Genomic DNA, 26,442 nt, shown 5'->3' on the forward strand with positions numbered 1-26,442 from the left:
CACTCGAGAGTTGTCCTCATACTTACTGCATTGCTCCTCGAAGTAAGTGCTTCATACATCTTTGATTGCTTTTGATTATACATATTCCAGGACTTCAAATATTGCATTCACAGTGAATAAGTCCAAACAAATAAAAACGCTTATTATTCTGAAAACTCCTAAAAACAATTTGATGATTCATGGAAGGAAACACAAGAATTTCTCTGGATTGCATTTTATTATAAAGTCATATTACAATGAGACTTGGTGTACAAACTGATATGGTTCTATGCTATAGAAAACAATGTATCACAATAAATAATAAATAACTAAAATGAAATAGTCTTAATAAAAGGAATATAGCTCTGATTATGTCAGAAAATGTTCAATAAAGAAAATATTTTTGGCATACAACACTTAACTGACTCACTTAGCCAAATCATAGCGGTATATTTCCATGTTTCTTTGGTGGATTGGTCAAAACTTTGTTGGCCAAAACATCAAGGTCTTGGCAAATCCTCATTCTTGTGGTCCTTGGTTCAATAATGTCATCCACTAAACCTGGAAAAATAAATTATAATTTTTGTTGTTGATTTATGCAATCAGAATGTATATAAGAAAAAATGAAGTTTATCTAAAATTAAATTTACTCAGCAATTGGAAAAATTTCTTCGACGCAATGAATTCTCCTGTTCAATAATTAAATTATTTTTCAATGATTACAAAGACAGATGTCATCAGCAATCCTTTGTGATGGCAATCGTTATCGGCAAGCCCCACGATGCAATCAGTCATGCAATGAGAGAACCTCTCGTTCCAATGATGCACGTCTAATGCAGAGCCCCTTCATATTCACATCTCGGTCGCAGTGCATGAGGTCCAGGAAGCGAAAGGACGTCATTGCCCAACGTCCTCAGGCTAGCATGGACACTCTGCAATGTGATGGGCAGAAGCTTTGTCATGCTATGCCAGCAGCTGGTTTCCAAACACAGGAATGGAGACAGTTTTAAGTGTAGGTTGTCTCTCGGGGGTAAGAAAGTGTGAGGGGGGGGGGGGAAGGGTAGGAGTGGATGCAGGGGTGCAGCAAATGAGGGCTCTTCTTAACTGACCCCTTCCACACACACACACACACATGCGGCCAGATATGCACTGCTTCTCCTCGCTACATTCCGGCCACAACCCTCCTGTCCTGCATAGATATGGACTGTTTCTCTTCTTGCGGGGACCCACCACAAACTATTCCACCCTCGTCTGCCTCCATAGGCACAAATTGAGACAATTGGCAAACCTTGGATGAATAATTGCATTTGACAAACTTTTGCAGTGCATGAAAAATAAGATGCATGCATTGTAAAATGATGGTGGGCGTGGGACATGATCCCTGGGCACATCAGACCTCTTGGTCCGTTGCATCAGCCCACTGCTAACCTGCCTGCTGCATGGCAAACAGACAGGGGACAAGAGCACCACGTTTAAGGTGTGCACGTCACCCATCCAACCTCCTCCAAGGTCAGCGTGATGCATTCTCCCTCGTCCCGTGACTGGGGGAAGGGGTATGTCCCCCTCCCCTGAACAGTTCTGCGCCACTGCCTTATAATGTATGCCTACATTGGACAAGTCAAATTTTACAGAGCATTCCGATTGCATTAGAAATATTCAACAAAGAGTGCTCGTGCAATTTTTTATTCACATAATTAATTATGCAGAAATTGAATTGGGCGCTGGACTGTTAGCTCAATATGTAGTGTGGAACAAGTTTCATTGATTGGCTCCTGTTTCACATTGGTGGCAGGAGTTGCAAGTTAGAGGGTGGTTTGAAACATTCAAAAGGGCAGGGTGACCAATTTCAAATGGACCCAGACCCAAAGGAGGAGCGACAGTCACCGTTCTTAAGTTCAACAAACTGGTGTGTGGAGCATTCAAGTTTAATGATCTCTGCTCTAAACTTCACACTGCGATGAACACTATTACGTTCCCACATAATGCAGCGTCTCTAGAGGTGTTGAAACCCTTGTATTAATCTAATTTTATCTCCAGGGCATCATATAGATTAGTGTCTTAGAGATCATCTCTACGCACGTTGCACAAAGTTTTATTGATTCAAAAAAGATGGCATCAGATACTTACTTGGTGCTTCTTTAAGGGCACCATGAAGGCCCTTATTCATAAAATTAAGCCTTCCTACCATTCCTTATACAAGTTCCGGCCCAAAAATAAGTAGAATAAATCTGGGGGGGAAGGGGAATTCATTGCAGATCAAAGAAAAATTTCTAAAATTCTTCATTCCTATCAAGACATCAAGCCACTGCCTCCGCCAGTCATGGTGAGCTCCCTGTATGGCATCAATGTGATCCTTGTCATGGCACCTTTGACATAATCCAGTGGTCCATAATGGTACTCAATAGGGGTTGTACTTGGGTCGTACCCGAAGACCCCTGGCTCGTCACCAGTAATGACCTCTTCTAAGAAAATCGGGTCATTAGTGATCCAAGAAGTCCAAGGCAAGATTGTCACACATGCAGTCTTCTGAGAGCACCTTGGCATACCTTTCTAATGGCTAAAGCTTCTTTGAGAATGCAATGCGCTGTGGTTTTCTGAATATTGCACTCTTCTGCCGACATCCTGACACTAACTGGGGGTCAATCAGAATCGAGCATGAGTCTCACTTTTTGCACATTTTCATCACACTGTGTTGTTGTTGATGGATGTGTCCAGGGCATTATTCCTCCCTGGTCAACCTCCTCTCTGCCCTCCCAGAACATCCTGTGCTGAAGCTGAACACCATCACTTGGGACATTTCTCCATCTCCATAAGCATCCTTAACCATCGCCATGGTCTCTGAACACAATTTTCCAAGCTTAATTCACAATTTTATTGTATATCATTGCTCCATGGAAAGTGGCATCGTGAATTCGTGACGTGAATGTCAAACAAAGGTCCAGTTTAGAAGCAACCCGCACGCTGCAAATGCCCACCGTTAACTGACGAGGGTCACCTTGCTTTCCCAAGGTCTTCCATTACCTTTCCCACCACAAATCACTCCACTCCAGCCTTCTATATCGGTGACAATAAATCATTCTACTTATTTTTGGGGCAGAGCTTGCAGGTACATCTTTGCCATGTCTGTCTTCATCAGAAATACATATATCCATCTCTCCCTCACTAAAAACCGATATTCACAGATATTTAATTTGATATCATCACCATAGCCACACAAGTTACCATAAATCAGCAATTACACTCAAGAGCCCAAAGGCAATAGGAGTCAGAATTTATAATACATTACGACACTCATTGAAAACAAGCGATGAATTATTTTAGTTTCAAAATGAAACTCAAGAACCTCCTTCTATTGAGGTGCTATCATTCATTGAATAAATTTTTGAATGACAAAGCATTTTCGAATAGTGTACTGTTTATATTACCTACTTTAATGTTCTTACATGTTCTTTTTTAAGCAAGTTCATAGCACTGAAATATAACTGTATCTTGTACTTTTCCTTGCTTTTGAGGACCTTCCAAAATCCTACTTTTTGGACGGCTTAAACAAGTTGGAGAAATGCTGGGAGAAGTGCATCAAGCTGAAAGGAGACAGTGCTGGAATATTTTTTATTAAATCCACCCAAATTAATTATATATTTTTATTTTTTGGGGCTTAATGAACGACCACTCTTGACATGATGGGGAGACACGGGCATCAAAAGCAGAAAAGTAATGCACAGGGTGCCTTCCGAAAGTAATACAATTCAATTTTGCGTGCCGCTCCTATTGGTCAGAGTGGGATCAAACCACTTTCAGAAGTTGGGGGGGGACGACACTGAGCTTTGCGGCAAAACCGTTCTCAGTGCCCTCCAAGCTGAGGAAGCAGCAGGACGTCAGTTATTGTAAGCCTCTGCTCGTCGACTGTGCCATGGAAAAAATTGAATTGACGATCGAGCAACGTTATGCGATTAAGTGTGGTGCTTAACTGAAAAAACCTCTCGAAGGGACTAACAAAATGATTTGTGAGGCTTTCAGGGACTCTGCACTGCCAAACTCACAAGTTTCGAGGTGGTTAAAGACCTTCAAGGACGGCCGGGAAGAGGTTCATGAACAGCAACGCTCTGGGCGGCCGTCGACCAACAAAACTGACAACAATGTGGCTTGTGTTCAATAATTGTTGGACTCTGACCGTCGATTGGGTATCAAGATGGAATGCCAATGGACTAAATTTGTCCCCTGATGTTGTATTTCTCATTGTTACTGAAGATTCAGCGATGAGGATAGTGTGCACCAAGCTCGTGCCTAAAGTGTTGTCAAACGACCAAAAGACCAACCGAGCGGAAATTTCAAGTGAACTTTTGCAACGTATTGAAAATGAACCTGATTATTTGGACAACATCATCACTGGTGATGAAACCTGGGTTTTTGAATTCGACCCAGAAACAAAACGCCAAAGCTCTGAGTGGCACACCGACCAGGCCCCCACGCCCAAAAAGGCAAGAATGAGCGAATCAAAAGTGAAAACAATGTGCATTGTCTTTTTCGACAGTAAAGGAGTTTGTTCCTCAATTGAATAGACAGTTAACTCTGCCTACTACGTGGATGTGCTGGAGAGACTCCGAAAAAGGGTCATCAGGATGAGAAAAGACATCTCCGCTACCTGGCAACTCCATCACGACAATGCACCTTGCCACAATGCCCTATGAGTCCACGAGGTCCTGGCCAAACAAAAGGTGCCAATGCTGCCCCAACCCCCTATAGTCCTGATGTCGCCCCACCAGACTTGTACTTGTTCTTGCGGATTAAGGCAGCCGTGAAAGGAACCCGTTTTTCGCCCATAGAAGAGATCCAATCATCAGTGACGAAGACCTCGCGAGAGGTCTCCGAGGACGCCTTCCAGGGTGCGTACCGGTCATGGCAGAGTCGCTGGAGAAAATGTGCAGAGGCCCAAGGAAAGAGTACTTTGAAGAATTTTAAGTGTTTCTGCAAATCTGTTCAATAAATTACTTTCTAAAACAATTCAGAATGCACCCTGTATGACGACACACATTCCATGTTTGAATTATGAACCACTTCACCCTTTTTGCACTCACCCCTCACAGCCACAGGAAAAGGGTTCCCAAACTTCTCAATGTAATCCACTCTGTACTGAGATTCCTCTTCCCGTTGGCCTTTGAATAGGACGGAGACAGCCCCTTCGGCACCCATCACCGCAACCTCGGCAGTGGGCCAGGCGTAGTTGACATCCCCCCTGAGGGGTTTTGATGACAGGATGTAAGCACCGCCATAAGCCTTGAGAGCAAACAAGAGAGCCAAACAATTACGACTTGTGTGCACTACCTGATTGAGATATTTACGTAATTTAATCTGGACTTCAGTGCGTACCCATACGCTTCAGATGCAATTCTGCAAAAGCATCCTCCGTGCTGCATCTCAGCAAATCCTTTTGAACTAATCTCATTTTTTTATCGCAGTCAAAGGGTAATGCGAACCTTTGATCAAGTTGATTGGTGAAGCAAATCTAAAAGCAATACATGATGTATCTGAAATTTTAAACAACCGTTTTTACGTAATACATTGTCTAACTTGCACTTTTTTCTCGAAAAATTTATTCTGTGAAATTTATCTGATATCTGCCGAATGTCATGCCCCAACAAGAATGATAACTCACAGAAGATGCTTTCTCTAATTTATTTTATTTGCTTCCTATCATAGACCCTGATACTTTCCACATAAATCAACTAAGCAAATCGTGATGGTGTGGTGGCTGACGTAATGGCTTGCCAGTGAGAGGGACCAGGTTTGCATCCTGGAGATGGCAGATATTTTTCAGTGGTATACTGATCCCAACTTCAGGAGCTTTATGGAGAGTACTTTGAGTGAGTAAACTGCCTGTCAGACGGGACGTTAAACAACGGATCCCTTGACACCTTTCGTTATTAAGAGTAGGCTAATGCCGATGCCGGGTTTCTCTCCCCCCTTCCTCCTTTCCGGTCCAACCCTAATGGCGCAAATGACCTTAGCTGTCGGTCTCAGCCTCCCATAAAAGCTACTACTGGAAATTAACTAAGGGTGGGTTCTGACATTGATGCATACAATCGTACATTAAATTTTTTACAATGCACATGAATAATCCATTCTTAAATAATGAATCCCTGCTTAATGATGGCAATATTACATAAACGGATGATGCCCCCACATTCCTGAGAGCTTGTTCACAAATGCTCTGTGAAGAAGCTCACAGCCGAGTACATAATTAAAAATAGCTTTGACTGAAGTTATCCGCTAATGAGCATTAAAATGGAAAAAATTTAAAAGTAAAAATCAAAACTTTGGATTTTAATGGGATGCCTTAGTGGCTTAACTGGCTGAAGCACTTGGCCGGACATTGATGTGTTCAAATCCCAGCCAAAGGGAATGATTTTTACACTTTGAAAGTTTCGCATTGCAACTCGAGCCCTCCAAAGTTTTTTCACTGACTTGGAAAACAAGTGAATTCCTAATCATTTCCATCGATTTAAGATTACCTACATGGACCTGATGTCATAAATAATGAACAGATGAAATTTCAGGGGATATCCACTTACTTTGCGAGTGATCACAGTAATCTTCGGCACGGTGGCCTCGGCGTAAGCATAGAGAAGCTTGGCCCCATGACGGATAATGCCCCCACATTCCTGCGCACTGCCCGGGAGAAAGCCAGGGACGTCCACCAGAGTCACGATGGGAATGCTGAAGGCATCGCAGAAGCGAACAAAGCGGGCTCCCTTGATGGAGGCATTGATGTCCAGGCACCCTGCAGCGAGAGGGCAGCACCACAAGTGTACGTGGAAGGATGCTTTAATTGAGCATGCGCCAAATCCATACCCATGCACCCATATTTTATCGTGCTTCCCAATCCACTCTATGTCAATACATTTCCTTCCGAATATCAATTGAAAATGAAAACTTAGGAAATGATAGATTCCTGATCCCAAGTGAATTAAAAATAAGTAACCATAAACGGCTCCTGAAATAAACGTGGTCAATTGCAAGCAAAGGCAGCAACAACACTCCCCTCTTCAAATTCTTAGCAAAGAGTGAACTTAATCATACCTTTGAACATTCAGCTTCATGGTCAAAAATGTCTTGGCAGGTTAATATTTCTTTTTAGCTAACGCATACCTCCTCAAATCTGACCAAGGCACATACAGAACTATCTCTGCTGCATTTATGTACAATACATATCACTGCTCAGGTTATCATATATCAGTCCCCTAAAAACTCAACTTATTCACCTATCAATTGATTCTGACGGTTGGCGTGGACAAATATTGAATTATAAAAGATGAAATGAACTTTTTCAAAGCTACAGTAGTACCGCTGATGTGCACTGTCCAGGACAAAAATGAGAAAATTTCCTCCTCCTGTCCAGAGCACATTCTGCATCCGTAGGTTTTTTTGTTCTCTTGTGCCTGATGTTAACTCAGGAAGCTGAAATGCACATCACAATGGTGTACACTTTCTCTTTAGTGAAAAAATGCAACACTCTTTTGGTTTTACGCCATGGGAAACCATATCAAATGGGGACACTGCGAATCTTCATGAAATTTGTACTCTACTCCTGTTCAGAAATTCCTCATGTATTGCTCACAAAATTAGAGATTAAGAAAACTGCTCCTTTTTGTACTTGTTTTTAGTACTGCTACCACCATAATTTGAAATGTGAAAGAATAAAAACTAAACGTAAACAAATATTTTTTGAGAGCTTCCATGAGAAGGGAGAGTCCTGAAGGATTTAGCACTCCATGGAGACACCAAATGTGTACGTCAACCTTGGAATTGGATTTGGTTCATAATTATGCAACAGGCCATGCCAACGACTAGCCATTTATTAAAATGGGGCTTCAATATCTCGAGGTGGGTGATGGAGTACAATTGACACATCCCAGAGTTCCCATTCCTTTACCATGATCACACACTTTCAAGCCGTAACCTTGAATAAATGAAACTAAGGTCTGTTGGGAGAAGCCAGATGAGGTTTCATCCATTCAACGAGGAAAACAAGTCCTCGTGGTCACAAAACATTACCTGCAGCAACTTTTGGTTGATTTCCAACAATGCCCACTGTCCTTCCATCCATCCGGGCAAATCCAACGATGATGCTGCTTGCATGCAGAGGGGATATCTCAAAAAAATCTCTCTCATCGACCAGACAACGTATCACCTCATTCATGTCATAAGGTTCCATGGTGTCAGCAGGGACTATTGTGTCCAAAGAGGGGGCCAGGCGATTCCTAAGGGGAATCAAGGAGACATCAATGCACTCTTACTCATCAAGTAATTCGGCTTTTAAACATTACTTATGATATAAAGAAGTTTAAGACTGAAATTGAAGAGGCTATGGCTAATCAAGTGCCATTACAGCATGGATAAGTTTATGAGTGATAACTTTTCAGCCATTTTACATGCAAGGGGGTGTATGTAGTGATGCAGTGCAATTTTCTAAATTTTAAAAGGACACGACTGCTATTTTTATTTCATTGAAGTGCATATTTTCATTCATTGTTCTAATTCTATTTTCCGTATTTCTTTATTTCTACATTCTCTGTTGCACAGAACAATATAATAAATAAATATATTGACATTATTTATATTACATGTAAACAGTATATATTACGGTTATGTTCACCCAATGATTAAATAGAGTAAAACCTTATGGGGAAAGGCAAGCAAAGAGGTGAGTATATTTAAATTATAAAATAAATGTTTGCAGTTTTAAGACACAAAAAGTGGCCACAGAGGGAGCCTTGACAATGCTCATTCAGGAAAAAACTCTTTAAGTTCTAACTTAAGGTTACCATTGTGATACCATTGAAAGATGGTCATTGAATTCAGCTTCTTGCATTTCCTCAGACCTTTTCAGTCACCAATCTTGACTTACCTCAATCATACTTGCACCAGCAGAACATAATAGAATGTCTGAATATATATACTTCACTATTATTTCCTCCAAATTGCCAAGTTCAAAATATCAAATGACATTTTACCCACGGTGATGCTTTCAATAATCACAAGGCCATTCTTGCATTCAATTAGACTGTAACACTCCCTTGCTTAATTTCTTCTTCTCATCATATCAAAAATGGAACACATTAGATCATCCAATACAAAACTATTTACCAGAGGCCACTAAGAAATAATGCTGGAGAGCCATATTGCACAGAAAATTTAAACTAAGAGAAAAACTAAGGTTATAGAGGCCTATGTACAAATTGTACAGCAAATGAAATAAACAAAAATTGAGCTGGAAAAAGTTCAATATATCAAGTTCATCCCTGGAAACAAAATCTATGAAATGAAAGAACTGGTGCATTACATGACACACCAAAGATATCTTAAAGCAAATTTTCAATGCATATGAATCTCAATGTCCATCACTAAAACCGTAGAGATGACTTACTCCAATGAGAGATTTGTGGTAACATTGAGTTACATTAATGTTTACACTAAGCTCAAAACAAATTTACTATGAAATAGAATGATACCAGTTTTTCTCTAGCTTGCAGTAGCCTTGAAATGAATCGGCATAGGGACACCTTATCACCCTGCTCCTTTGACAAGGTCACCCAGAGGACAACAGCTACTTGTGTTCCAATTCATGGATTGAGATAGCACCCAAGTATTTCATGCCTAAAAAAGCCAAGCATGCCATGCAATTTCCCCCATTACGAAGGGGAAAAAGCACACTCTCTCTCTCTCTCTCACCATCGGTCCCAACACTTGCGAATGGGTGCTGGATCCCTGCTGGAGAGGGGAAGGTAGTTCAGCAGCCGACGGAGCTGCAGCAGGGCAACCACATCGTTCTTGAATGCACCATGTGCCACCCCAGAGACAGTTGAGTGCATCCATGCACCACCAAGCTCTTCCTGAGTCACAACCTCTCCTGTAACAGACTGACGTGGAAAAATACCAAACACACACACACATGCTGAGCTACTACAACTTAGCACTAGTGCAAAAGAAAAGTGAAATATGAATTCCAATCTTGGTCAAGGCAAATGATTTTTACATTCCGAAATTGCTGCTTTGTGGAACATGAACTTAAAAAAGAGGGGGAGGAAATGTCATCCCATAATTTGATGATAATAAAGGAGGTCACATTAGTCCTCCTCGTGGTGTACCCGACCACAGTGTTGGCCGACCAATGTCTCGCACAGGGATGACATCTTGAGCTCTAAGGAGCAGAACTTCATCTCGCAACGGACAATGTATGAAAACACTGTAGGTGCTGGGCTGGGGTTCAGATTGGAGAAATTTGAGACAGAAAATCAACAGGAAACAAAGAATTGGTTCAACTTATTAAGCAAAATTTCACTCGTCCTCTCCATGAGGAAGAGACAAGTGAATATCGCAGTTTTCCCTGGCATTCAAGGGATCGAGATGGTGTGGTTGCTATCATAGTGGCTTCCCACCCAGAGGGCCCAGGTTCATATCCCGGCAGTGTTGAATATTTTTCAGGGGTATCTCGATCCCTACCAGAGGTGCTTTATGGAGGGCACTTTGATTGAGGGCGCTGTCCGTCGGATGGGACGTTAAGCTGCGGACCCCTTGGCGCCTTTCGTAAAGAGTAGGCTAATGCCAACGCCGGGTTTCTCTCCACCCTTCATCCTTTCCTGTCCATCCCCTATGGCGCAAATGACCTCAGCTGTCGGTCGCCTCCTTCCCCTAAATACTACTACTACTACTACCCGGGCATTCAAATCATGGTTTTAAAGCAGCGCATGGAAAGCAAGTGAGAATGACTGACCATCAAAAACAGAGAGCCTCTCAGACACACACCATGAGTTCTTTGCAAGGCATCAAGCCAGGGCTGAACCATTGAGCCCATGCATGACTGATCCTCACCTCAACAGAGCGCCAGAGGGAAGATTGGTGTGGGGAGAGAGGGGGGGAGATTTCGAAGCAAAGGAGAGAGGGATGTGTGGGTCTAGAAGGGGCAGTGGGAGGCAGGTGAGAGGAGGGATGTGGGTCGGGGGCACAGAGAGCAGCGGATGGGCATGTGAGCATCATGCCACCACCATTTTATTATCTGAATAATATCTTCCTGAATCCCCTGATATTTTCTAAGAATACCTATGATTGCTATGTTGCCCAAACCAAGTGTTGCTGGCCATTACCCCTATACCTTACAGAACCCTAATGCTTTTGCTTTCTCCCAGCGACCATTTCTTGTCCTTAACCGTAGTCGCTGACCTTACTACGACTTCTTTCTTGGCCTACTGTTGCATTCCAATCCCCCATCACTATCAAATGTTTCCCTCCAGGAACACCCACAATTATGGCATCTAACTGATCATATGTCCTGACGACCTCTTCCTCCTTATGGTTGCTTTGTGCCATGTAGACCTGAACAATGACCGAGTGCGTCCGTTCTGCCTTTATCTCTGCAAGTAATATTCTATCCATCGCTTGCTCTATGTTCACTATGCTTCTTCCTACCTTTTTATTCAATAATATTGCCACCCCTCGCTGGCTCTATTTACCTCTGCTGCATATTACTTTATAACTATCACTCCAGTAATCCCTGCTATCCTTCTAATTCACTTCCCACAGCCCTAAAATATCTTTAATTCTTCTCTCCATCTCTGGCTTCATATTTTCTTATTTTGGCTTCCTTAACATCATCCAAACAGCCCAAGTTCCTATTCTAACTAATTCAGTCCACTTCTGTGTCTTCTGGGCTGCTACTGTCACTTTTGTTTACCATGGATTTCGTGAGATGACGACGGCAGAAGCCTTGCCAATCCCGCTGCCAGGCACAACACATGGCTGATTGGGTTGGGTCCCGTAGTTGCCAGGACTCATACTCAAATGTATGTCCATCACTGTTTCATTGGTTAATTAATTGAGGTAGTTTCCCATTGCCACCCTCAATAGTGTTTTCAATGTGCCACCATCAATTTAATGGCCACTCCAAAATGGGGTCAGATGCCTCTGCAGCTGGCCTTGCTGAGTGAGAGACACTAGGCAGACTACCTTATGTCAGATTCGTATCCTTCGACCGATCCAGTAAGGGTGACCCTACCAGGAGAAATAATACTTTCTCCCACCAGCCCAACTACAGGGATCCTTAAAAAGTACAAGCCCTCACACCACGTCAAGGTTGCCATCCTTGGGGTGGGAAATGTTCATTATTAGGTGCTCAACTAGTTAGTGGGTATTCAACCTGTTGAACATATTACCACAAGAGTTTACCGACTATGATATTGACTTATGGCTCATCTATATAGCACAATTTGAAAGGGTTAAAACTCTCGAAATGAACTCACCTTGACTACATCAGGTCCAGTAATGAAAAGATATGATGTGTCTGCAACCATAAATGTAAAATCTGTCAAAGCAGGTGAGTAAACAGCTCCACCTGCACACGGCCCCATTACCACTGATATCTGGCAAAGAGAAACCAATCCTTGCATCACAAAACCAATACTGCCCAATGATATGAAACATCTATTTGGCAAAGCCAGCTTTGCTTGGGAGCGTGCATTTTACTGCAAGATTGAGCATACTATTACACAAACATCTTCACTGTAACTTACATTTAAACTTCCTTCAGTTGTACATAAACAATTGTTCGTTTGGTTACGATATTTTGGTAAATAATGGTTTAAAGTGACTGACCAACTGAATCTTATTTATTCAAAAATAATTCATTGATTCAATAAATGATTGAAATATGAACTCCATTAGTATAAGCAACATTGTGGCTAACTTTCCATTAACGTTCACCCAGTAAAAGGAAAATAATAGTGTAAATAAAAACATCACAACAGCTATAAAAATGTAAACAGAAGTAAGTTAGTCTCTATGATGGGAGGTGTGCCAGAGCTGAGCATATCCATTTAAACACAAGAAGGCTGGTGTTTTGGTGCACCCTTGGAACCAGAGTGGTCCAATTTGACCCATCTGGCTACACTGGAAACATTTGTTCCTTAATTTATGTTTCCTTTTGTTACGTGAGCGACACTACATCAAAAAAGAGCATTTTCTGTCACACTTTGCCAAAGTATGCAATGCACAAGCCCTTCCACTACGCCAAGGCTGTAGTGTCCACGGGGAGGGATTATACCCCTCCCCCACCGTGCCTCTCACTTTTTTTGTTTTCTGCTTATATCTTTGCTAATAAAGGTATTTAAAAGTGGAAAAGCAAAGGGTTATTTGCCATCAAAATCTACTCGCAAGATATTTAAAGAATTAGTGAAATTGAAAGAGAAAAGAAGCCATTTGTATCTACTGCTGGAAAAATTGATTACTTCAGCTAAAGTATGGCCTATCCAGTCAAATGGAACGATGAAATAGGTCCTGAGTTAAGTTTGCTTAGCACTTCATAAATGCTTCACATCAAAATCAATGAAGCACCATATCTGGTTTCCCTGAGTAAATGAATGCGTAGAAACTTCTAATGTTATTTTGTTGTCCAAATTATCTATCACCACTTCACACTATTATTTCTTACGTGGCAATTTAATATTTTATCCATTGAATAAAATGAAAATATTAGATCCCTCCCGGCACACATTATTCCATTCATGAAATTCGCAGCATGCACCAACCTGAGGAATGGCACCGGATGCAAGAACATTCCTTTGGAAAACGTCAGCGTATCCCGCCAATGAGTCCACTCCTTCTTGTATCCTAGCACCCCCAGAGTCATTCAGCCCAATGACGGGAGCACCTACAGACACTGCACGGTCCAGGACCTTCAGCGGAGAAGACAGCGTGAATGGCATTCGAAACATGCGTACGCTCGGTCACGCTCTTATCCCGAGTACACCGTTTCATCGCGCCACTTCAACTTCGATTGAGCCATTGAAATTCAAAGCAAGGGCCAATGATTTAGGGCAAGTTGGGCGAGAAGAACGCAAGACACCATGGGGTTCACATAGCTCAACATCTTACAAGTCTTAAGAGTGGCCGAGCACATTGAAAAGACTTGACTTGCAAATGACTGAAAAAAGTTTCAAAGGCACATGTAATCTGGAAAAGGAGACTCAAATGAGTTCAATGCCCATCATATTACATAGCATGACAATTAAAGAAATTATATTTGGTCAATTCAAATACAATACTCATTGTTTAGCCCATATATAATTGCAAATCGTGAGAAACAATAAAGGGGGACTGAAATCACAATGATCCATTAAGAGTTTCCCTTCACTCCAGATTGCCGTTTAGAAAATACATGCAAATCTATTTGTTGATCATAGAAGTTTCACAAGTTCTATTCTATGACATGTCCATATGCATTCTCAACTTGATATCATGGAACACGGCAACTATTAAATATTAAGTCAACTTTTTCAGGGGACTTTAGTGTATTCACTTGCAGGCAACTACTGATGACCAAAATAAACTTCTATCTCATCATTTTCCATGACTAAATAACACAAGAAAGGAAACATGTTGAGGAAAATTGTTTTAGATGCTTACAAATTTTAACTGTAGACTACATGCCAGTAAAACACCAAATTTAGATTCAATGGCCAGCAACTTACCCTCATTGCCTGGGGGCAAAGATGATATATACCCATAGTGATACCAAAAGCTGCAGTAAAAATATAAGAATTACAGACAGCAATCTCAGTGAAGCTTCCATTTGTTGAAAAAGAGGTTAAATGCAGTATTCCAGGGAAAAATGAAGACTTTGAAGACTAAGTAATAAAAAGAAGACTTTTAGCCTGTAATGTGAAAGAAAGACGAGCAGGGTGAGAAGAAAGGCTTGCCCTTGAGGGCTGCATCTAATGGACAGAGGGAGTGGCACCATTTTATCAGCCCGTCCTATTGTCCTGGCACCCCTGCCGATAGGCGTGGATTACATCCAAATGCCGTGGTTTGAATACCTTCATCCACTACAATTCATGCCATCAATGGAACCCCCATAAATCCAAGATACCATATGCAATAGCTCTCGATTTGTTTCATAGTTTCTCTCTATTTATGTACTGTTGGACTGAATGCAGTCTCCCTTATTCCTCTGCCTCCATATTGCTCTTCCAACAGGATACTGTAGAAGACACAGAAGGCTCACAGGACAACCATTCCACCCAAACAGAAGTTGTTCCGCTGAGGCCACAACCATGGTCCTTTGACTTGCTGGGGCAATGTGCCAACGATTAAGATATCAAGGAGAAACGTAATTACCACTAAAATCAAGGGAGGGGGAGGTTTATTCACGTACCATATACACACATGCACAAATATATACACATGCATTTGGTATGGTCTTACAGAAGAGTAGGTGACATAATATTTCTGAACTAACATCGGGTAGAAGTCAATTTCCACTTAAAAATGTATACAACCCAGATCTGAACCTAGGGCCTCCAAATTTCATTGTGAATTGGGGCAGTAATTGTGGTATCCTCTCTGCAAAGTGGCAGTCACAATACCTTCTAGCGATGTGCCCCTTTCTTGTGGAGAGTAGGAAACAATGGCACAAAGGGTTCTTATTGCATAAGTACACTGCCTTTAAACTGAGTTTTGAGAGATTGCAATACATGATACCATCCGAGAGGAAAACTTCAAAATTGCATTGCTATCTTCAAAATGAAATGGTTATAGCTTGCAGATGTCAGCCAGCTTGCCGTCATGAAATCATTTAAATCAGACTGTGCTCTTGAAAGATTCAAGTCCCTAGCAGGGCCATGAATAAAGTGGTGCGGAAGCATGAAGGAAGAATCAGAGACTTTGCGTTTCCATGCGAAAGAATTTATTGCATCGACACTAGTTTCGCATGACTCACTGTCACCCCTATTTCGTCCAAAATATTTTTAAATGGTTTAGAAATAGGATTATATGGGAACACCCTCTTTAAAATGTGCAATATTTGTTCCAATACGTAGACGACATATTACGCTTATGGTCAGGAAAAAAAAGACGGCTAAAAATATTTTTAACCCTTATTAACACACTCCACAGAAAGATTACATCAAAGTGGAAACTCAAGAATATGAATCGCTATATTTTCTTGATCTAAGCATCTCCATAAAAAATAGAAAACTCATTCTGCCATGCCATAAACCCACACGAATGGACGTCATAAACACCACTTTTATGCACGCCATAACCCAATGCACAGCAGGTTTCCACAACATGATTCACCGGGCTTTTACTATACCCTTAACACCCATTGCACTTGATGAAGAAATAGTCACCATCAAAAAAACAGCAGTGGCCAACAGTTACAACAAACAAACCATAAAAGAATTAAAAAAATAGAAAAAATTAGCACAGAGAGAAATTTATACCTCTATATCCCGACAGAACAAAAGTGTTGGCGACACAGAAAATTCACAAGAAACGTCTCAATCGGCATTAAAAAAAAACTCCTAAAAGACTTAAATAAAACAACAGCTTTGACAACAGCAAAATCTCAAAAGCCTACGACCATCAGTAAAAGATCCTGTGGAGACACTTCTAAGGAGTGGAGTTTACCGCCTCCAATGTGGGGATTGCGAGACATCATATATTGGACTGACAGGAAGAAGCTTTTGGGTGCAGGCAGAGGAACATCACCAAGACTACAATAAAGGAAAAGGAGGGCCACGTTCACAGCCTCAGCCAGGGTCATCTTGTGGACTTCATGCCACAAATGACGAGCGAGGAGAGGAAGGGGACCCGGGTGGACATCCGAGAACAAGTCACCATTCTCACCAGTGTATGAAGAGAAGAAAACATCATCAACCTTTCCCCTCTCCTAGGCATTCCACAATTACTACCCAAGGACAACTAATGACCGATAACCCCCTCTTTGAAAGCAGTGACTAACCACCATACACCAAACCCTTCCCCCTCATCCCAGTCACATCACACCCACCCCAGTTTCCTCCTCCCTTCATATATCACATAGCTTGGGTGGAGCTGCAGGTGCCCAGAGAGCCTTGCCCGGGAATTGAACCCGGGACCCTCCGGTCAGCAGTCCAACGCTCTACCCCACTGGACTACCACGACCCACATATACATATATATATGTGGGTCGTTGTAGTCCTGGGGGTAGAGCGTTGGACTGCTGACCGGAGGGTCCCGGGTTCAATTCCCGGGCAAGGCTCTCTGGGCACCTGCAGCTCCACCCAAGCGATGTGATTTTTCGGGTACCAGATCTTCCTGGGAAACCATAACCGGCACAGGGAAAGGAACTGGCCCCCATACCCTGATGTGTGAATTTCGCATGCCGTTGGGCTTAGTACTGGGTGAACTCTGCCATCACCTACCAAACCAACCTTTGGGTTGATTACTGTGTTTACGGTTTTTTTATACATATACATATATATATACATACATATACACACACGTAAAATATATAGGGGCGTTGCTACTGCCATTAGCAAGCTGTTTGGAACTTCGTGTGTAGAATAGTTTGTAGCACCATTACTCTATGCCTTCTTTATTGATGATTGAACCACTGGGAAGGCAGAGGAGTGAGGGACTATAAAAAAGGAATGGCAGTATCATTGGAGGCAAGTTCGGACATTGAATTAAATACTTGGATTTGGGAAGGGGACCCTTCTAAATTCATCGGAGTTAGCAGTCACTGATGTGGTCTTATTGCTTACATCATTCTAAATATTGGTGAAGAAAAAAATTAATTTCCCAAGCACCAAAACAAAGATTGCTCTTCAATAATCAGGTCAGACTGTCTTCAAGGTCACACTCAAAGTTCTCCTTGGAAAAAATAAAATAAACCTCAATGTATTTTATGGAAGTTTTTAACAAAGATTCAACAGATAACCAGAAATAATCAAGGAGACTATAGCACAATGTAGTGAACACATGATATCACATTCTATTGACAGATCCAGGAATATACAGACGAAAGTGATGCACTGTGGCTTCTGAAAAATGACATATTTACTTTTTTTTTAGTTGGCAGTAGAAGATGGAGCGTGGAGGACACTGATGTTGGCATTAAAAAGATGTAAGGAAGTGATAATAAAACCTAAGTTCAAAAGTATGTGAATTAATCTCATAAAACATTGAAATGAGAAAAAATTCAATTCTGATCAAAGAGTAGGTTTAAATAACGGTTGTCAACCAATTGAGGTCAATACGTTTAAGATGGATGCACAGAGGAACCACCACTGCATTCCAAAGCTTCTTCATATTAAGTGACACCATGCCATTCACCACAGTAAACACTTCATATCCCCCGACTTCCTACCTCCCTCCTTCCCCTGTTCAACATCCTCCGCTCATATCCATACTAAAAAGAAGGACTTGTACTTTTCCACTGATTTTATTATATGGTACAACGCGTTTCACTGACTTGCAGCATCATCAGGTACAAATTTGCAAAACAGACAGAGCAAGCATATATACCCTCAGGACAGAGTGGGGGCGGAGAGGGTTGGAAGGGCCTGAGAGGGGTGGGGGCTCGCAGGTGCTTTGATGGATTGTTTTGACCATTTCCAGGCTAGTTTTTCTGAGAGGAGTGGGGAGGGGTATGGGAACAATTGCTCGTTACAAAGTGTCGTGTTGGGGTTTACCAAGTGCCTTCTAATCTCTAATTGCTCGAGAGCGTCCATTTTTAATCCTTTTGGGAGTGTGTGTAATATCTCTGGGACAAAGTCACTGCTGTGGTCGAATTCCAGTAAAAGCTTGGCAAAGAGAGAGTTGTTATTCTGATTTTTGTGACACCTTGTGGGTTCCTTCACTTGTAACTTAATATTCCTACCTGTCTGACCGACATAAACGCTGTTGCAATCCTCGCATTTCAGTTTATAAATGCCTGATTTGAGAAGGCTATCCTGGGTGTCTTTTCCATTGGCTAGAAGTTTGGAGAGGGTTATGGGTGGGTAGAAGGCTGCTTTGAGTGAGGTGGGTAGGCAGTTGGAAATCCTATATGAAAGATCTCCCAGAAACGGGATCGAGCACCACTTAAAATCTTTAGATACTGCGGGCTGAGATACGAAAATGCTTTTTATGGCCATTGCTTTTTGTTTTTTCCGTAGTAATGTGTCAACTAGTTTGGGGTTGAAACCATTGTTGGTAGCTATATTAGTGATAGTCAGGATAGCTCAATGTTGAAGTTTTTGGGGGAAAGGGGGATGTGTAGGAGGCAGTGGATGATCATGGAGTGGAGGGCTGCGTGTTTGTGAGAAAAGTGGTGTGCGGAATCATTAGAAATTATGTGGTCTGCATAAGTGGATTTCCTATAAACTGCAAATGAAATAAAAACCCATTTTAAAAGCCTCCAATCCACATTCACCCTCTTCCCTCAATGACCAACTTTCTGCATCACACAAAACTGCACTCCACATCAAAATTTTCAATTATCTTTTCTACACAGAAGAGGGCGAGGCAGGAGACAGCCCTGCCTCACCCTCCAGCGTTGTACCACACATCACGACTTTCCATCCAATTCACTCACCAGTCATTTCTTTCTTTCAGTGACCTCATTGGTGATTAACACTCGCTTGTTCTACGACTGCCACAATTCTTCTTGCCTTTAATTCCATTACTATCGCGACCCCTCACTGGCTCCCTGCCTCCCCTCCGCTGTATTATACTATTTCTTCAATAATCTCCTTTCATATAACCTTGCAAAGCAATAAAATATTTAATTTCCTCTCTCCATCTCTTGCCTTATATTTTATTATTTCCCTTGCTTCAACACAGCTATTCTTAACGCTGAGAGGTCAAATTCTAAGAGGCTCAATCCCCCGTGCTATCTTCTCTACTGCTGCCATTAATTCTGCTTTGCAAGGATTTCATGAGGTGATTAATTTTTTTAAGGCTAAACTGAGAGTACTTTGACAATTTATTAAGGGGAAGAGGGAGGACTTCTGAATGTTAAATTTGTGTGAAACTATTTTGAATTGGAGATGAAATGTTAGTTTTTCAGTCAGGGTGATGCCTAGGAATTTAGCGGTTCCTTTAGATGGAATTCCTGAATTATTTAAATGAAAGGGAAGACCAGTTTGCCTTGATTGTTTTCAAAAAAGTGATTTCAATGTATTAGGAGGGATTCAGTTTTATTTTCCACTCTGCTGCCTTGCCAATTCAGGAAAGTTGATTTTGCACTGCCTGAAGTCTGGAGCCAAATTAGTTATTTGCAAACATGTATGTGTCACTGTTTTTAGTAATGGGAATGTTGTTAATGAATGTACCGTAAAGTATGGGAGAGATGACAACTACTTGTGGCACGCCAGCTGTGGTTTGAAATGTGTGTGACCGTGAGTGTCCTAGTAAGGGACAACTCCAATCCACAACCACTTTCTAACATGAATTTCCTCAATACAATAACCTTTCTCCACAATCCATCAAAACTCCATTCAGCCAACTTATATACCCAACACTCTGAAATTGTCTGACACCACCCATACCAACTGCCCTCCAGTCCAGGCAAGGGGGTCGACAGCGAGCATAGCGACCAACACAGCCATTTCCCTGGGCACAATCGTCTCCCTTCTCCCTCTCTACAAGGCCACCCCACATCAATAAACTTAAACCAACCATTCTGGGCTTCCCACCCAGAGGGCCTGGGTTTGAATCCTGCCATCGTCGAATATATTTCAGTGGTATCTCGATCCCTACTTGAGGTGCTTTGTGGAGGGCACTTTGCCTGAGTACACCGACCGTCAGATGGGACGTTAAGCTGCGGACGCCTTGGCAACTTTCATTAAGAGTAGGCTAATGCCGATGCCTGGTTTCTCTCCACCCTTTCCTGTCCATCCCTAATGGCACAAATGACCTTAGCTGTCGGTTGCCTCCCCTCAATACTACTACTACCATTCCTTAAGTGCAGCTTCCCCTGGTAATGCTCAGAAGGAAAACAAAAAAAAAAGAAAAAATTTCCTTGGATCAAAGAGATAGATCTATGCCACTGCCAATTCCGATTTGCAAGGATTTCGTGAGAATTCCCTGGACAGAAGCCTCATATCCACTGCTGCCTGATAGGGCATCTCTCGCCCTACCAGCAATCCCATGCATTTCAGGGCTCATTATTGTGTCTGTCAATTGTTTTGTGGGATTATTAATTGAGTACTATTCCAGATGCCGTGCTCGATAGTGTTTAGTATATGACACCATCACTCAATAGACACCCTACTGGGGTCACATGTACTTGCAACTGCTTCACTGAGGAACATTGCCCATCTTTTGTCGGGCACCTAGCTTTTGACCTGAATAGCATGGGTTACCCTCCCAGGAGCAAGTATCTGTGCTTCTGCCAGCACAGCTCTAGGGGTCCTCGGAATGAACAAGCCACCCAAAACTTTGCACATAGTCCATGGGAAGGGAAACAACAGAGATGGAATAAAACTACAAGCATGTTTGAATTTTCATACAAAATTTAATTAAAGACATGACTTATAAAATAGAGGGTGAAAAATATATTTGGTGTTGATTTGCTAGCATTTTGGATGAATCTGACACCTTGGTCAACGTTTGGGGCTCCTAATACCTTTCTGCCTTCACTTTCTTCAGTAATCAATCATGACACTCTTTTTTAAGTCCTCCAGATATATACCAATCTGATATGTCTTCAAAGAGATTTGGTTATAATGTTGGCCTACTGCCGGAGGGCCGGGGTTTGATTCCAAGGGATTCCCCAGTCACCTTCATCACTTCATCCAAGCTGAGTGATTTTTTGCGAACCAGATCTTCCTGGGAAATTATAGGTGGCACAGATAAAGACACTGATCCCCACTTTCCACCCTAATGTGTACATTTCACACACCAAATAGGGCTTAGTGCTCGGCAAGTTCTACCCTCACTCATTTCAAACTAACCTTTGAGTTGATTACAGCACTGATAATGGTTAGGTAGTGGATATACCTCCACAGGAGCATTCTGGTGTGACAATGCACTGCACATATAACCTCCAAGTACTTGAGGGACACAGGCAATAGTATACCAGCTATCAAGGTAGTAGTTCCTTGAATAGGGATGGAAGCTTTTTAGGACTGGTGAAAGCAAGCTTGCAGTATTTTTAGGCTAAGGTTTTGCTGGTGGAAATGTGCCAAAACTAACCAGTGTAATGAAAAATCATTAGAATGGGATACTGTATCTGGTTGAGGTACCACCTAGGTTGGCAACTTATATTATCCTAACTTACATAACTATTGATTGCCAATGAAAAGTCTCCGAGTAATGAAACCACGATAAGTTGCATCACTCATGCATGATAGGTCCATCAAGAAATGGACATGACAATACCTGGACAAACCGTGGCCGGAATGGGAGATGTGCGAATAGAGAGGAACAAGAGTGGTTGAGGGTCATGATTGCTCCGATATTTGTGTGCAAGACTAAGAATGCCTCGTTTATGCATGAAACTAAGCACAAAAAGCATCAGGTTGTCATAATAATGGCAATAAAACAGCATTATGGTCAGGAGTTCCCATGCATGGCGGTCAGGGTGTCGACTTGATTCCAAAATAGAGACAAGGGAGTGCACAAATAAGTAAATATGAGCCAGCCTCCACTGGGTTACTCTGGGCTCACAAGGAAATTGGCCATTCAAAGAGCTGTGATCGTCGCCCGTTGTGCAATGCAGCAGGTGGTGGGACTGCAAGCATGAAGGATAACTACGGAGGAAATTGAGAGAATACTCGAATGGGTCCGAACCTTTTCAAAGAATAACTAAACATGCATGGCTAGGGTTGTGTCAAAAGGGAATGAATGGTAGTGTTAACCGGTGACCCTGAGGGAAAGATTATGGAGACACCTAATTGCATGTGCACATGGAAATAAAAGTTTTGCATTTATATTGAATGTATGGTACAAGTATAGACTTTAAATGGCAAAAGGACGTTTCTAAGGGCATGGCTGATTAGACTGTCGGTTGGAGCAATGAAAGGAGGGCTCCGGGTGCAAATCCTCATCCAAGCAAACGATTATTTTCTCTGTGTTTTTTCTCGGTATTTTTTCACATTTCAGAATTGCACAGTTTAAGAACACATGAAAAAGTTTTTGACATCCGTATGATGTGAACCAGATCTTAAATGCCACAACAATGAGAATTTTGGATAACAGCAAAATATTCTAGCATTGATTGGATATTCATATTTTGACGTGCAGGTCTCTTAATACACACGTGTGAATTAACTTATGCTTTCAAACTTGGCAAAAAAAGGAAAACTTCTATAGCCATAATAAGTTAGACATAATAGCTTTCAAACTTAGTTGTACCAAACATTAAGAAGAATTAATTATTTGTGAGCTAGCATGAAGGGGAGTCAGATGGAATATAATCACTACGCAGCATTTGATTTTCTTTTAAATATGCTGGGGAATTTGTTTGGTAAAGTGTTCATCTAATGAGAATGAGCATTCTAAAAAGTTATAATTCCAGTGAAATGAAGTGTGTAGAGGTTCTTACGGAGCCCATGCAGTAAAAACAAGAGCAGTTGGGGCAAGGTACAGGTGAGTCATAAAAGACTGTGCACCTATAACACACAACTACTAATGAGTTCTGCGATAATGGCCAGGTCATGCCAAGAGAATGGTTAACAGGCAAATCGACTAACAGATTAATGGGAATAAAAAATAGTTTGGGAGGGTTAAAATGACAATGATTTGAAAGAAACTCTCCAAATGAGGAATATCATAATTCAAAGGCACAAAAATGACTGCGTAAACCAATGTATGAATTTTCCAAAATGAGAATATGAAATCAATTATTAGTTAAAACGATGTTAGTTTTCTGAAACCACATCTCATCAATTTGACACGGGCACACCTTGTGAAGTGAGAGGTCATGAAAGGTTATCGAGACTACAATATACAGGTACTACAGCGATTAGAAAGTTAGGTATTAAAAAGCTAAATACCTTTATGTCATCCGGAAAATACTCGAGTCACAAATTTAAAATTCATCCACTCGTTATTTTTATTATGGCAGTTAAGGTTTTCTTATTTATGCAAGAGTACGTCAAGTATCTCCAAGAGAAACGTGTTGAAGTTTATGCAGTTTTAAATAGCACAATGCTCACCTTGCAAATCTTTTTGGCGTGAACACTCGAAAGGCTCCCGCCAAACACCGTAAAATCTTGACTGAAAATGTAAGCCAGCCGACCACTTATCATTCCATGGCCAGTAATCACCGAATCGCCTGGAAACTAACGTAAAACCTTAGTTTTGAGCAGAGGCATGTTAATACTGGGGCAAACCAATACTTTTCCGCGCACTTTTGTTTGATGCATTCCGAAGTCTGTACAGGTATGTTCGACAAACGCATCATATTCCACAAAGCTTCCGGGGTCACAGAGCAACTCAATCCTTTCACGAGCCGTCAATTTTCCCTTTTAGAGAAAAAATACAATAACAAGTTGGAATGGCAATAAAAACTGCAATATTCAAGTTAACGCTATTTGAAAATCAGCCATTTAGTGGAAGTAGGTGAATACAAGCTAAAACTAACTACCTTTTTATGCTGAACTGCTATTCTGTGCTCACCCCCACCAAGAATTGCCTTCTTCCTTTTACTCTCTATTTGTTTTCTAACTCTTACCCACTGAGAGGCCGTGCACATTTTCATGCTTACATTTAAAACGCACGATACAGACCTCGTAGTTTTAATGAGATAAAATAAAAACGTCATATTCATAAAATCTTGCTCCTAGTAAATTTTTATTGGGGAAAAAGGTAATTTAAACTTTCCTTGAAAACACACATAATTTGAAATAGCTACACGGACATATCTTCCAGTATTACCAACTGGCAATATTTCGAAAGACCTACCTACACATGACGCCAGGGCTATACTAGCGCCAGCCGGGTGAGTGACCTAGTGATCAACTAACGTGAAGTTGAAGTAATCGCTGCTCATTACCCTAATGAGGCGATAAATATGTTGTTCTTACATTCCTCAATTATTTTAATTAAAATAACAAAGGAATTGAAAAAACAGTCGAATAAGTCGGTATTACGTAGAAAATAAAAATGCGCGTATTGTGATCTCATGGGGGAAACAGTAGGTGCCTAACAAAACTACAGTAGAGGGACGATGTGGTCTCTGATATGTTAACATTAAATTTCATTTACGTAGGTAACTAACTTATATAATATAAAACCAAGGGCAATACGCGCACATGCATTTTTCAATATACTAAAGAGGATTTCGATCTTAAATATCTTTTAATAAAGATGAAGAGCATTGCGTTGACGAGAACTGTCGCACGTAACATGCTTTCGGATATATAATGGATTAATGATGTGCAAATGTGGTATTGATTATTTTGCTTCAGTTTTATCCGATTTACTGTTTTGGATATCGGGATCATATACAATGGAATGTGTATTCAGACAAAACACGATCAAGATCTTGAATGAGCTGAAGACTCAAATTAATTTGATTAAAGAACATTTATTGCTTGAAAAACCTGCCCCTTTAGTGTTCTTTATGTAGTGGTGCATCATATAGAACCATTAACTGGCACATAAGGACATAACTTTACCGGCAAATTTAGTGGTTGGAATGCGATCTATTTGTTAGGAGTTCTCTCTTTAATGGTTCTCATTCTTGTACCTATATCTTCGTCTTTTTTACCATCCATGAATTCCAGCCTAAATGTTCCCCTTTCCTTTAATGCTTCTGGTCTTCCCTATAAGATTTAGATGCCAATCTCAATGTCCTACTAGCCTGCTGCTTCTACTCTATTGGTACTTCTCCCCACTTCGTCAAGAAATTCTTAATTGAATATTCACCCCGATTATCCTAAACGTGGAAACATTCAAGTATTTAAAATTCCTGCGATGTTGACAAGTCTGCTTTTGATATGAAGTGCTTCTTTGACCAGAGCTATTGTCTCCTGTTTTAGATCTGGTTCTTTTGCTTGGTTATGATTTTTATCACAGAGGGCTTAAATTCTGAAATCGGTATGATTTGTCTAATTCCTTTATATTGGAAATTAAAAGTTACGCCGGAAACCATCAATTCCTTCATCTGGAACTGTATGCTCTATTTCCAGGATATAATTTCTTAATTATCCTGTACATAATTCTTCCTTTTACAATTCTAACCATTTTAATGCAAATTCCTCTTCACTAGTTATTATTCCTCCAATTTTCTCTCTCCAAGGTTTTTTTTCTCATTGTGGATATCCTTCAGGTTTGGGAGTAAGTGCGTTTGACATTGGGATTCCTTATAATTCGTTTCAAAGGAGTATCGGCATGCTATAGAGAAAATTATCACCAAGAACAGGGTGCTGGATACTGTTGAGGAAAAATGGGGATATCAAAAGCAACAATAGAAGCTAGAGTACAGGGATAAAGGATGAGGAAATTGTGGATTATGGGCAAGATGATTAGAAAGATAGACGAGAGAAGGAATTTGAAGAATTTTCACACATAGATTAGTTGGAGAAAATATAAAGAGCCAAAAAATAAACAGGTGGAAAACAAAGAGAGGAAAAGAAGCAGTCTAGGTTGTGGAAAGTTAACAAAGGGTGAAATTGCTATTGATGCACAGGAAGATGAAAGCACTGATAGGAGGTAAGA

The 26,442-nt window shown here is 41.2% G+C and overlaps 1 protein-coding gene across 1 annotated transcript; it reads right to left on the reverse strand.

Annotated features, from left to right (window-relative positions):
• Nucleotides 1–248: 248 nt before the first annotated feature.
• On the reverse strand, nt 249–24,645 carry LOC139698715 (propionyl-CoA carboxylase beta chain, mitochondrial-like). Its single transcript, XM_071597600.1, has 10 exons — nt 24,368–24,645; nt 24,132–24,245; nt 23,937–24,062; nt 13,557–13,703; nt 12,273–12,392; nt 9,709–9,896; nt 8,032–8,237; nt 6,549–6,757; nt 5,055–5,253; nt 249–540 (listed from the first exon to the last, which is right to left on the reverse strand). Exons 1-10 carry the CDS (start codon nt 24,548–24,550, stop codon nt 419–421), a joined length of 1,614 nt encoding a protein of 537 aa, XP_071453701.1. The 5' UTR covers nt 24,551–24,645; the 3' UTR covers nt 249–418.
• Between the last annotated feature and the right edge of the window lie 1,797 nt (nt 24,646–26,442).

Source organism: Hetaerina americana, unplaced genomic scaffold, assembly GCF_022747635.1.
Source record: "Hetaerina americana unplaced genomic scaffold, ioHetAmer1.1.p SCAF_9, whole genome shotgun sequence".
NCBI classification, from domain to species: domain Eukaryota; kingdom Metazoa; phylum Arthropoda; class Insecta; order Odonata; family Calopterygidae; genus Hetaerina; species Hetaerina americana.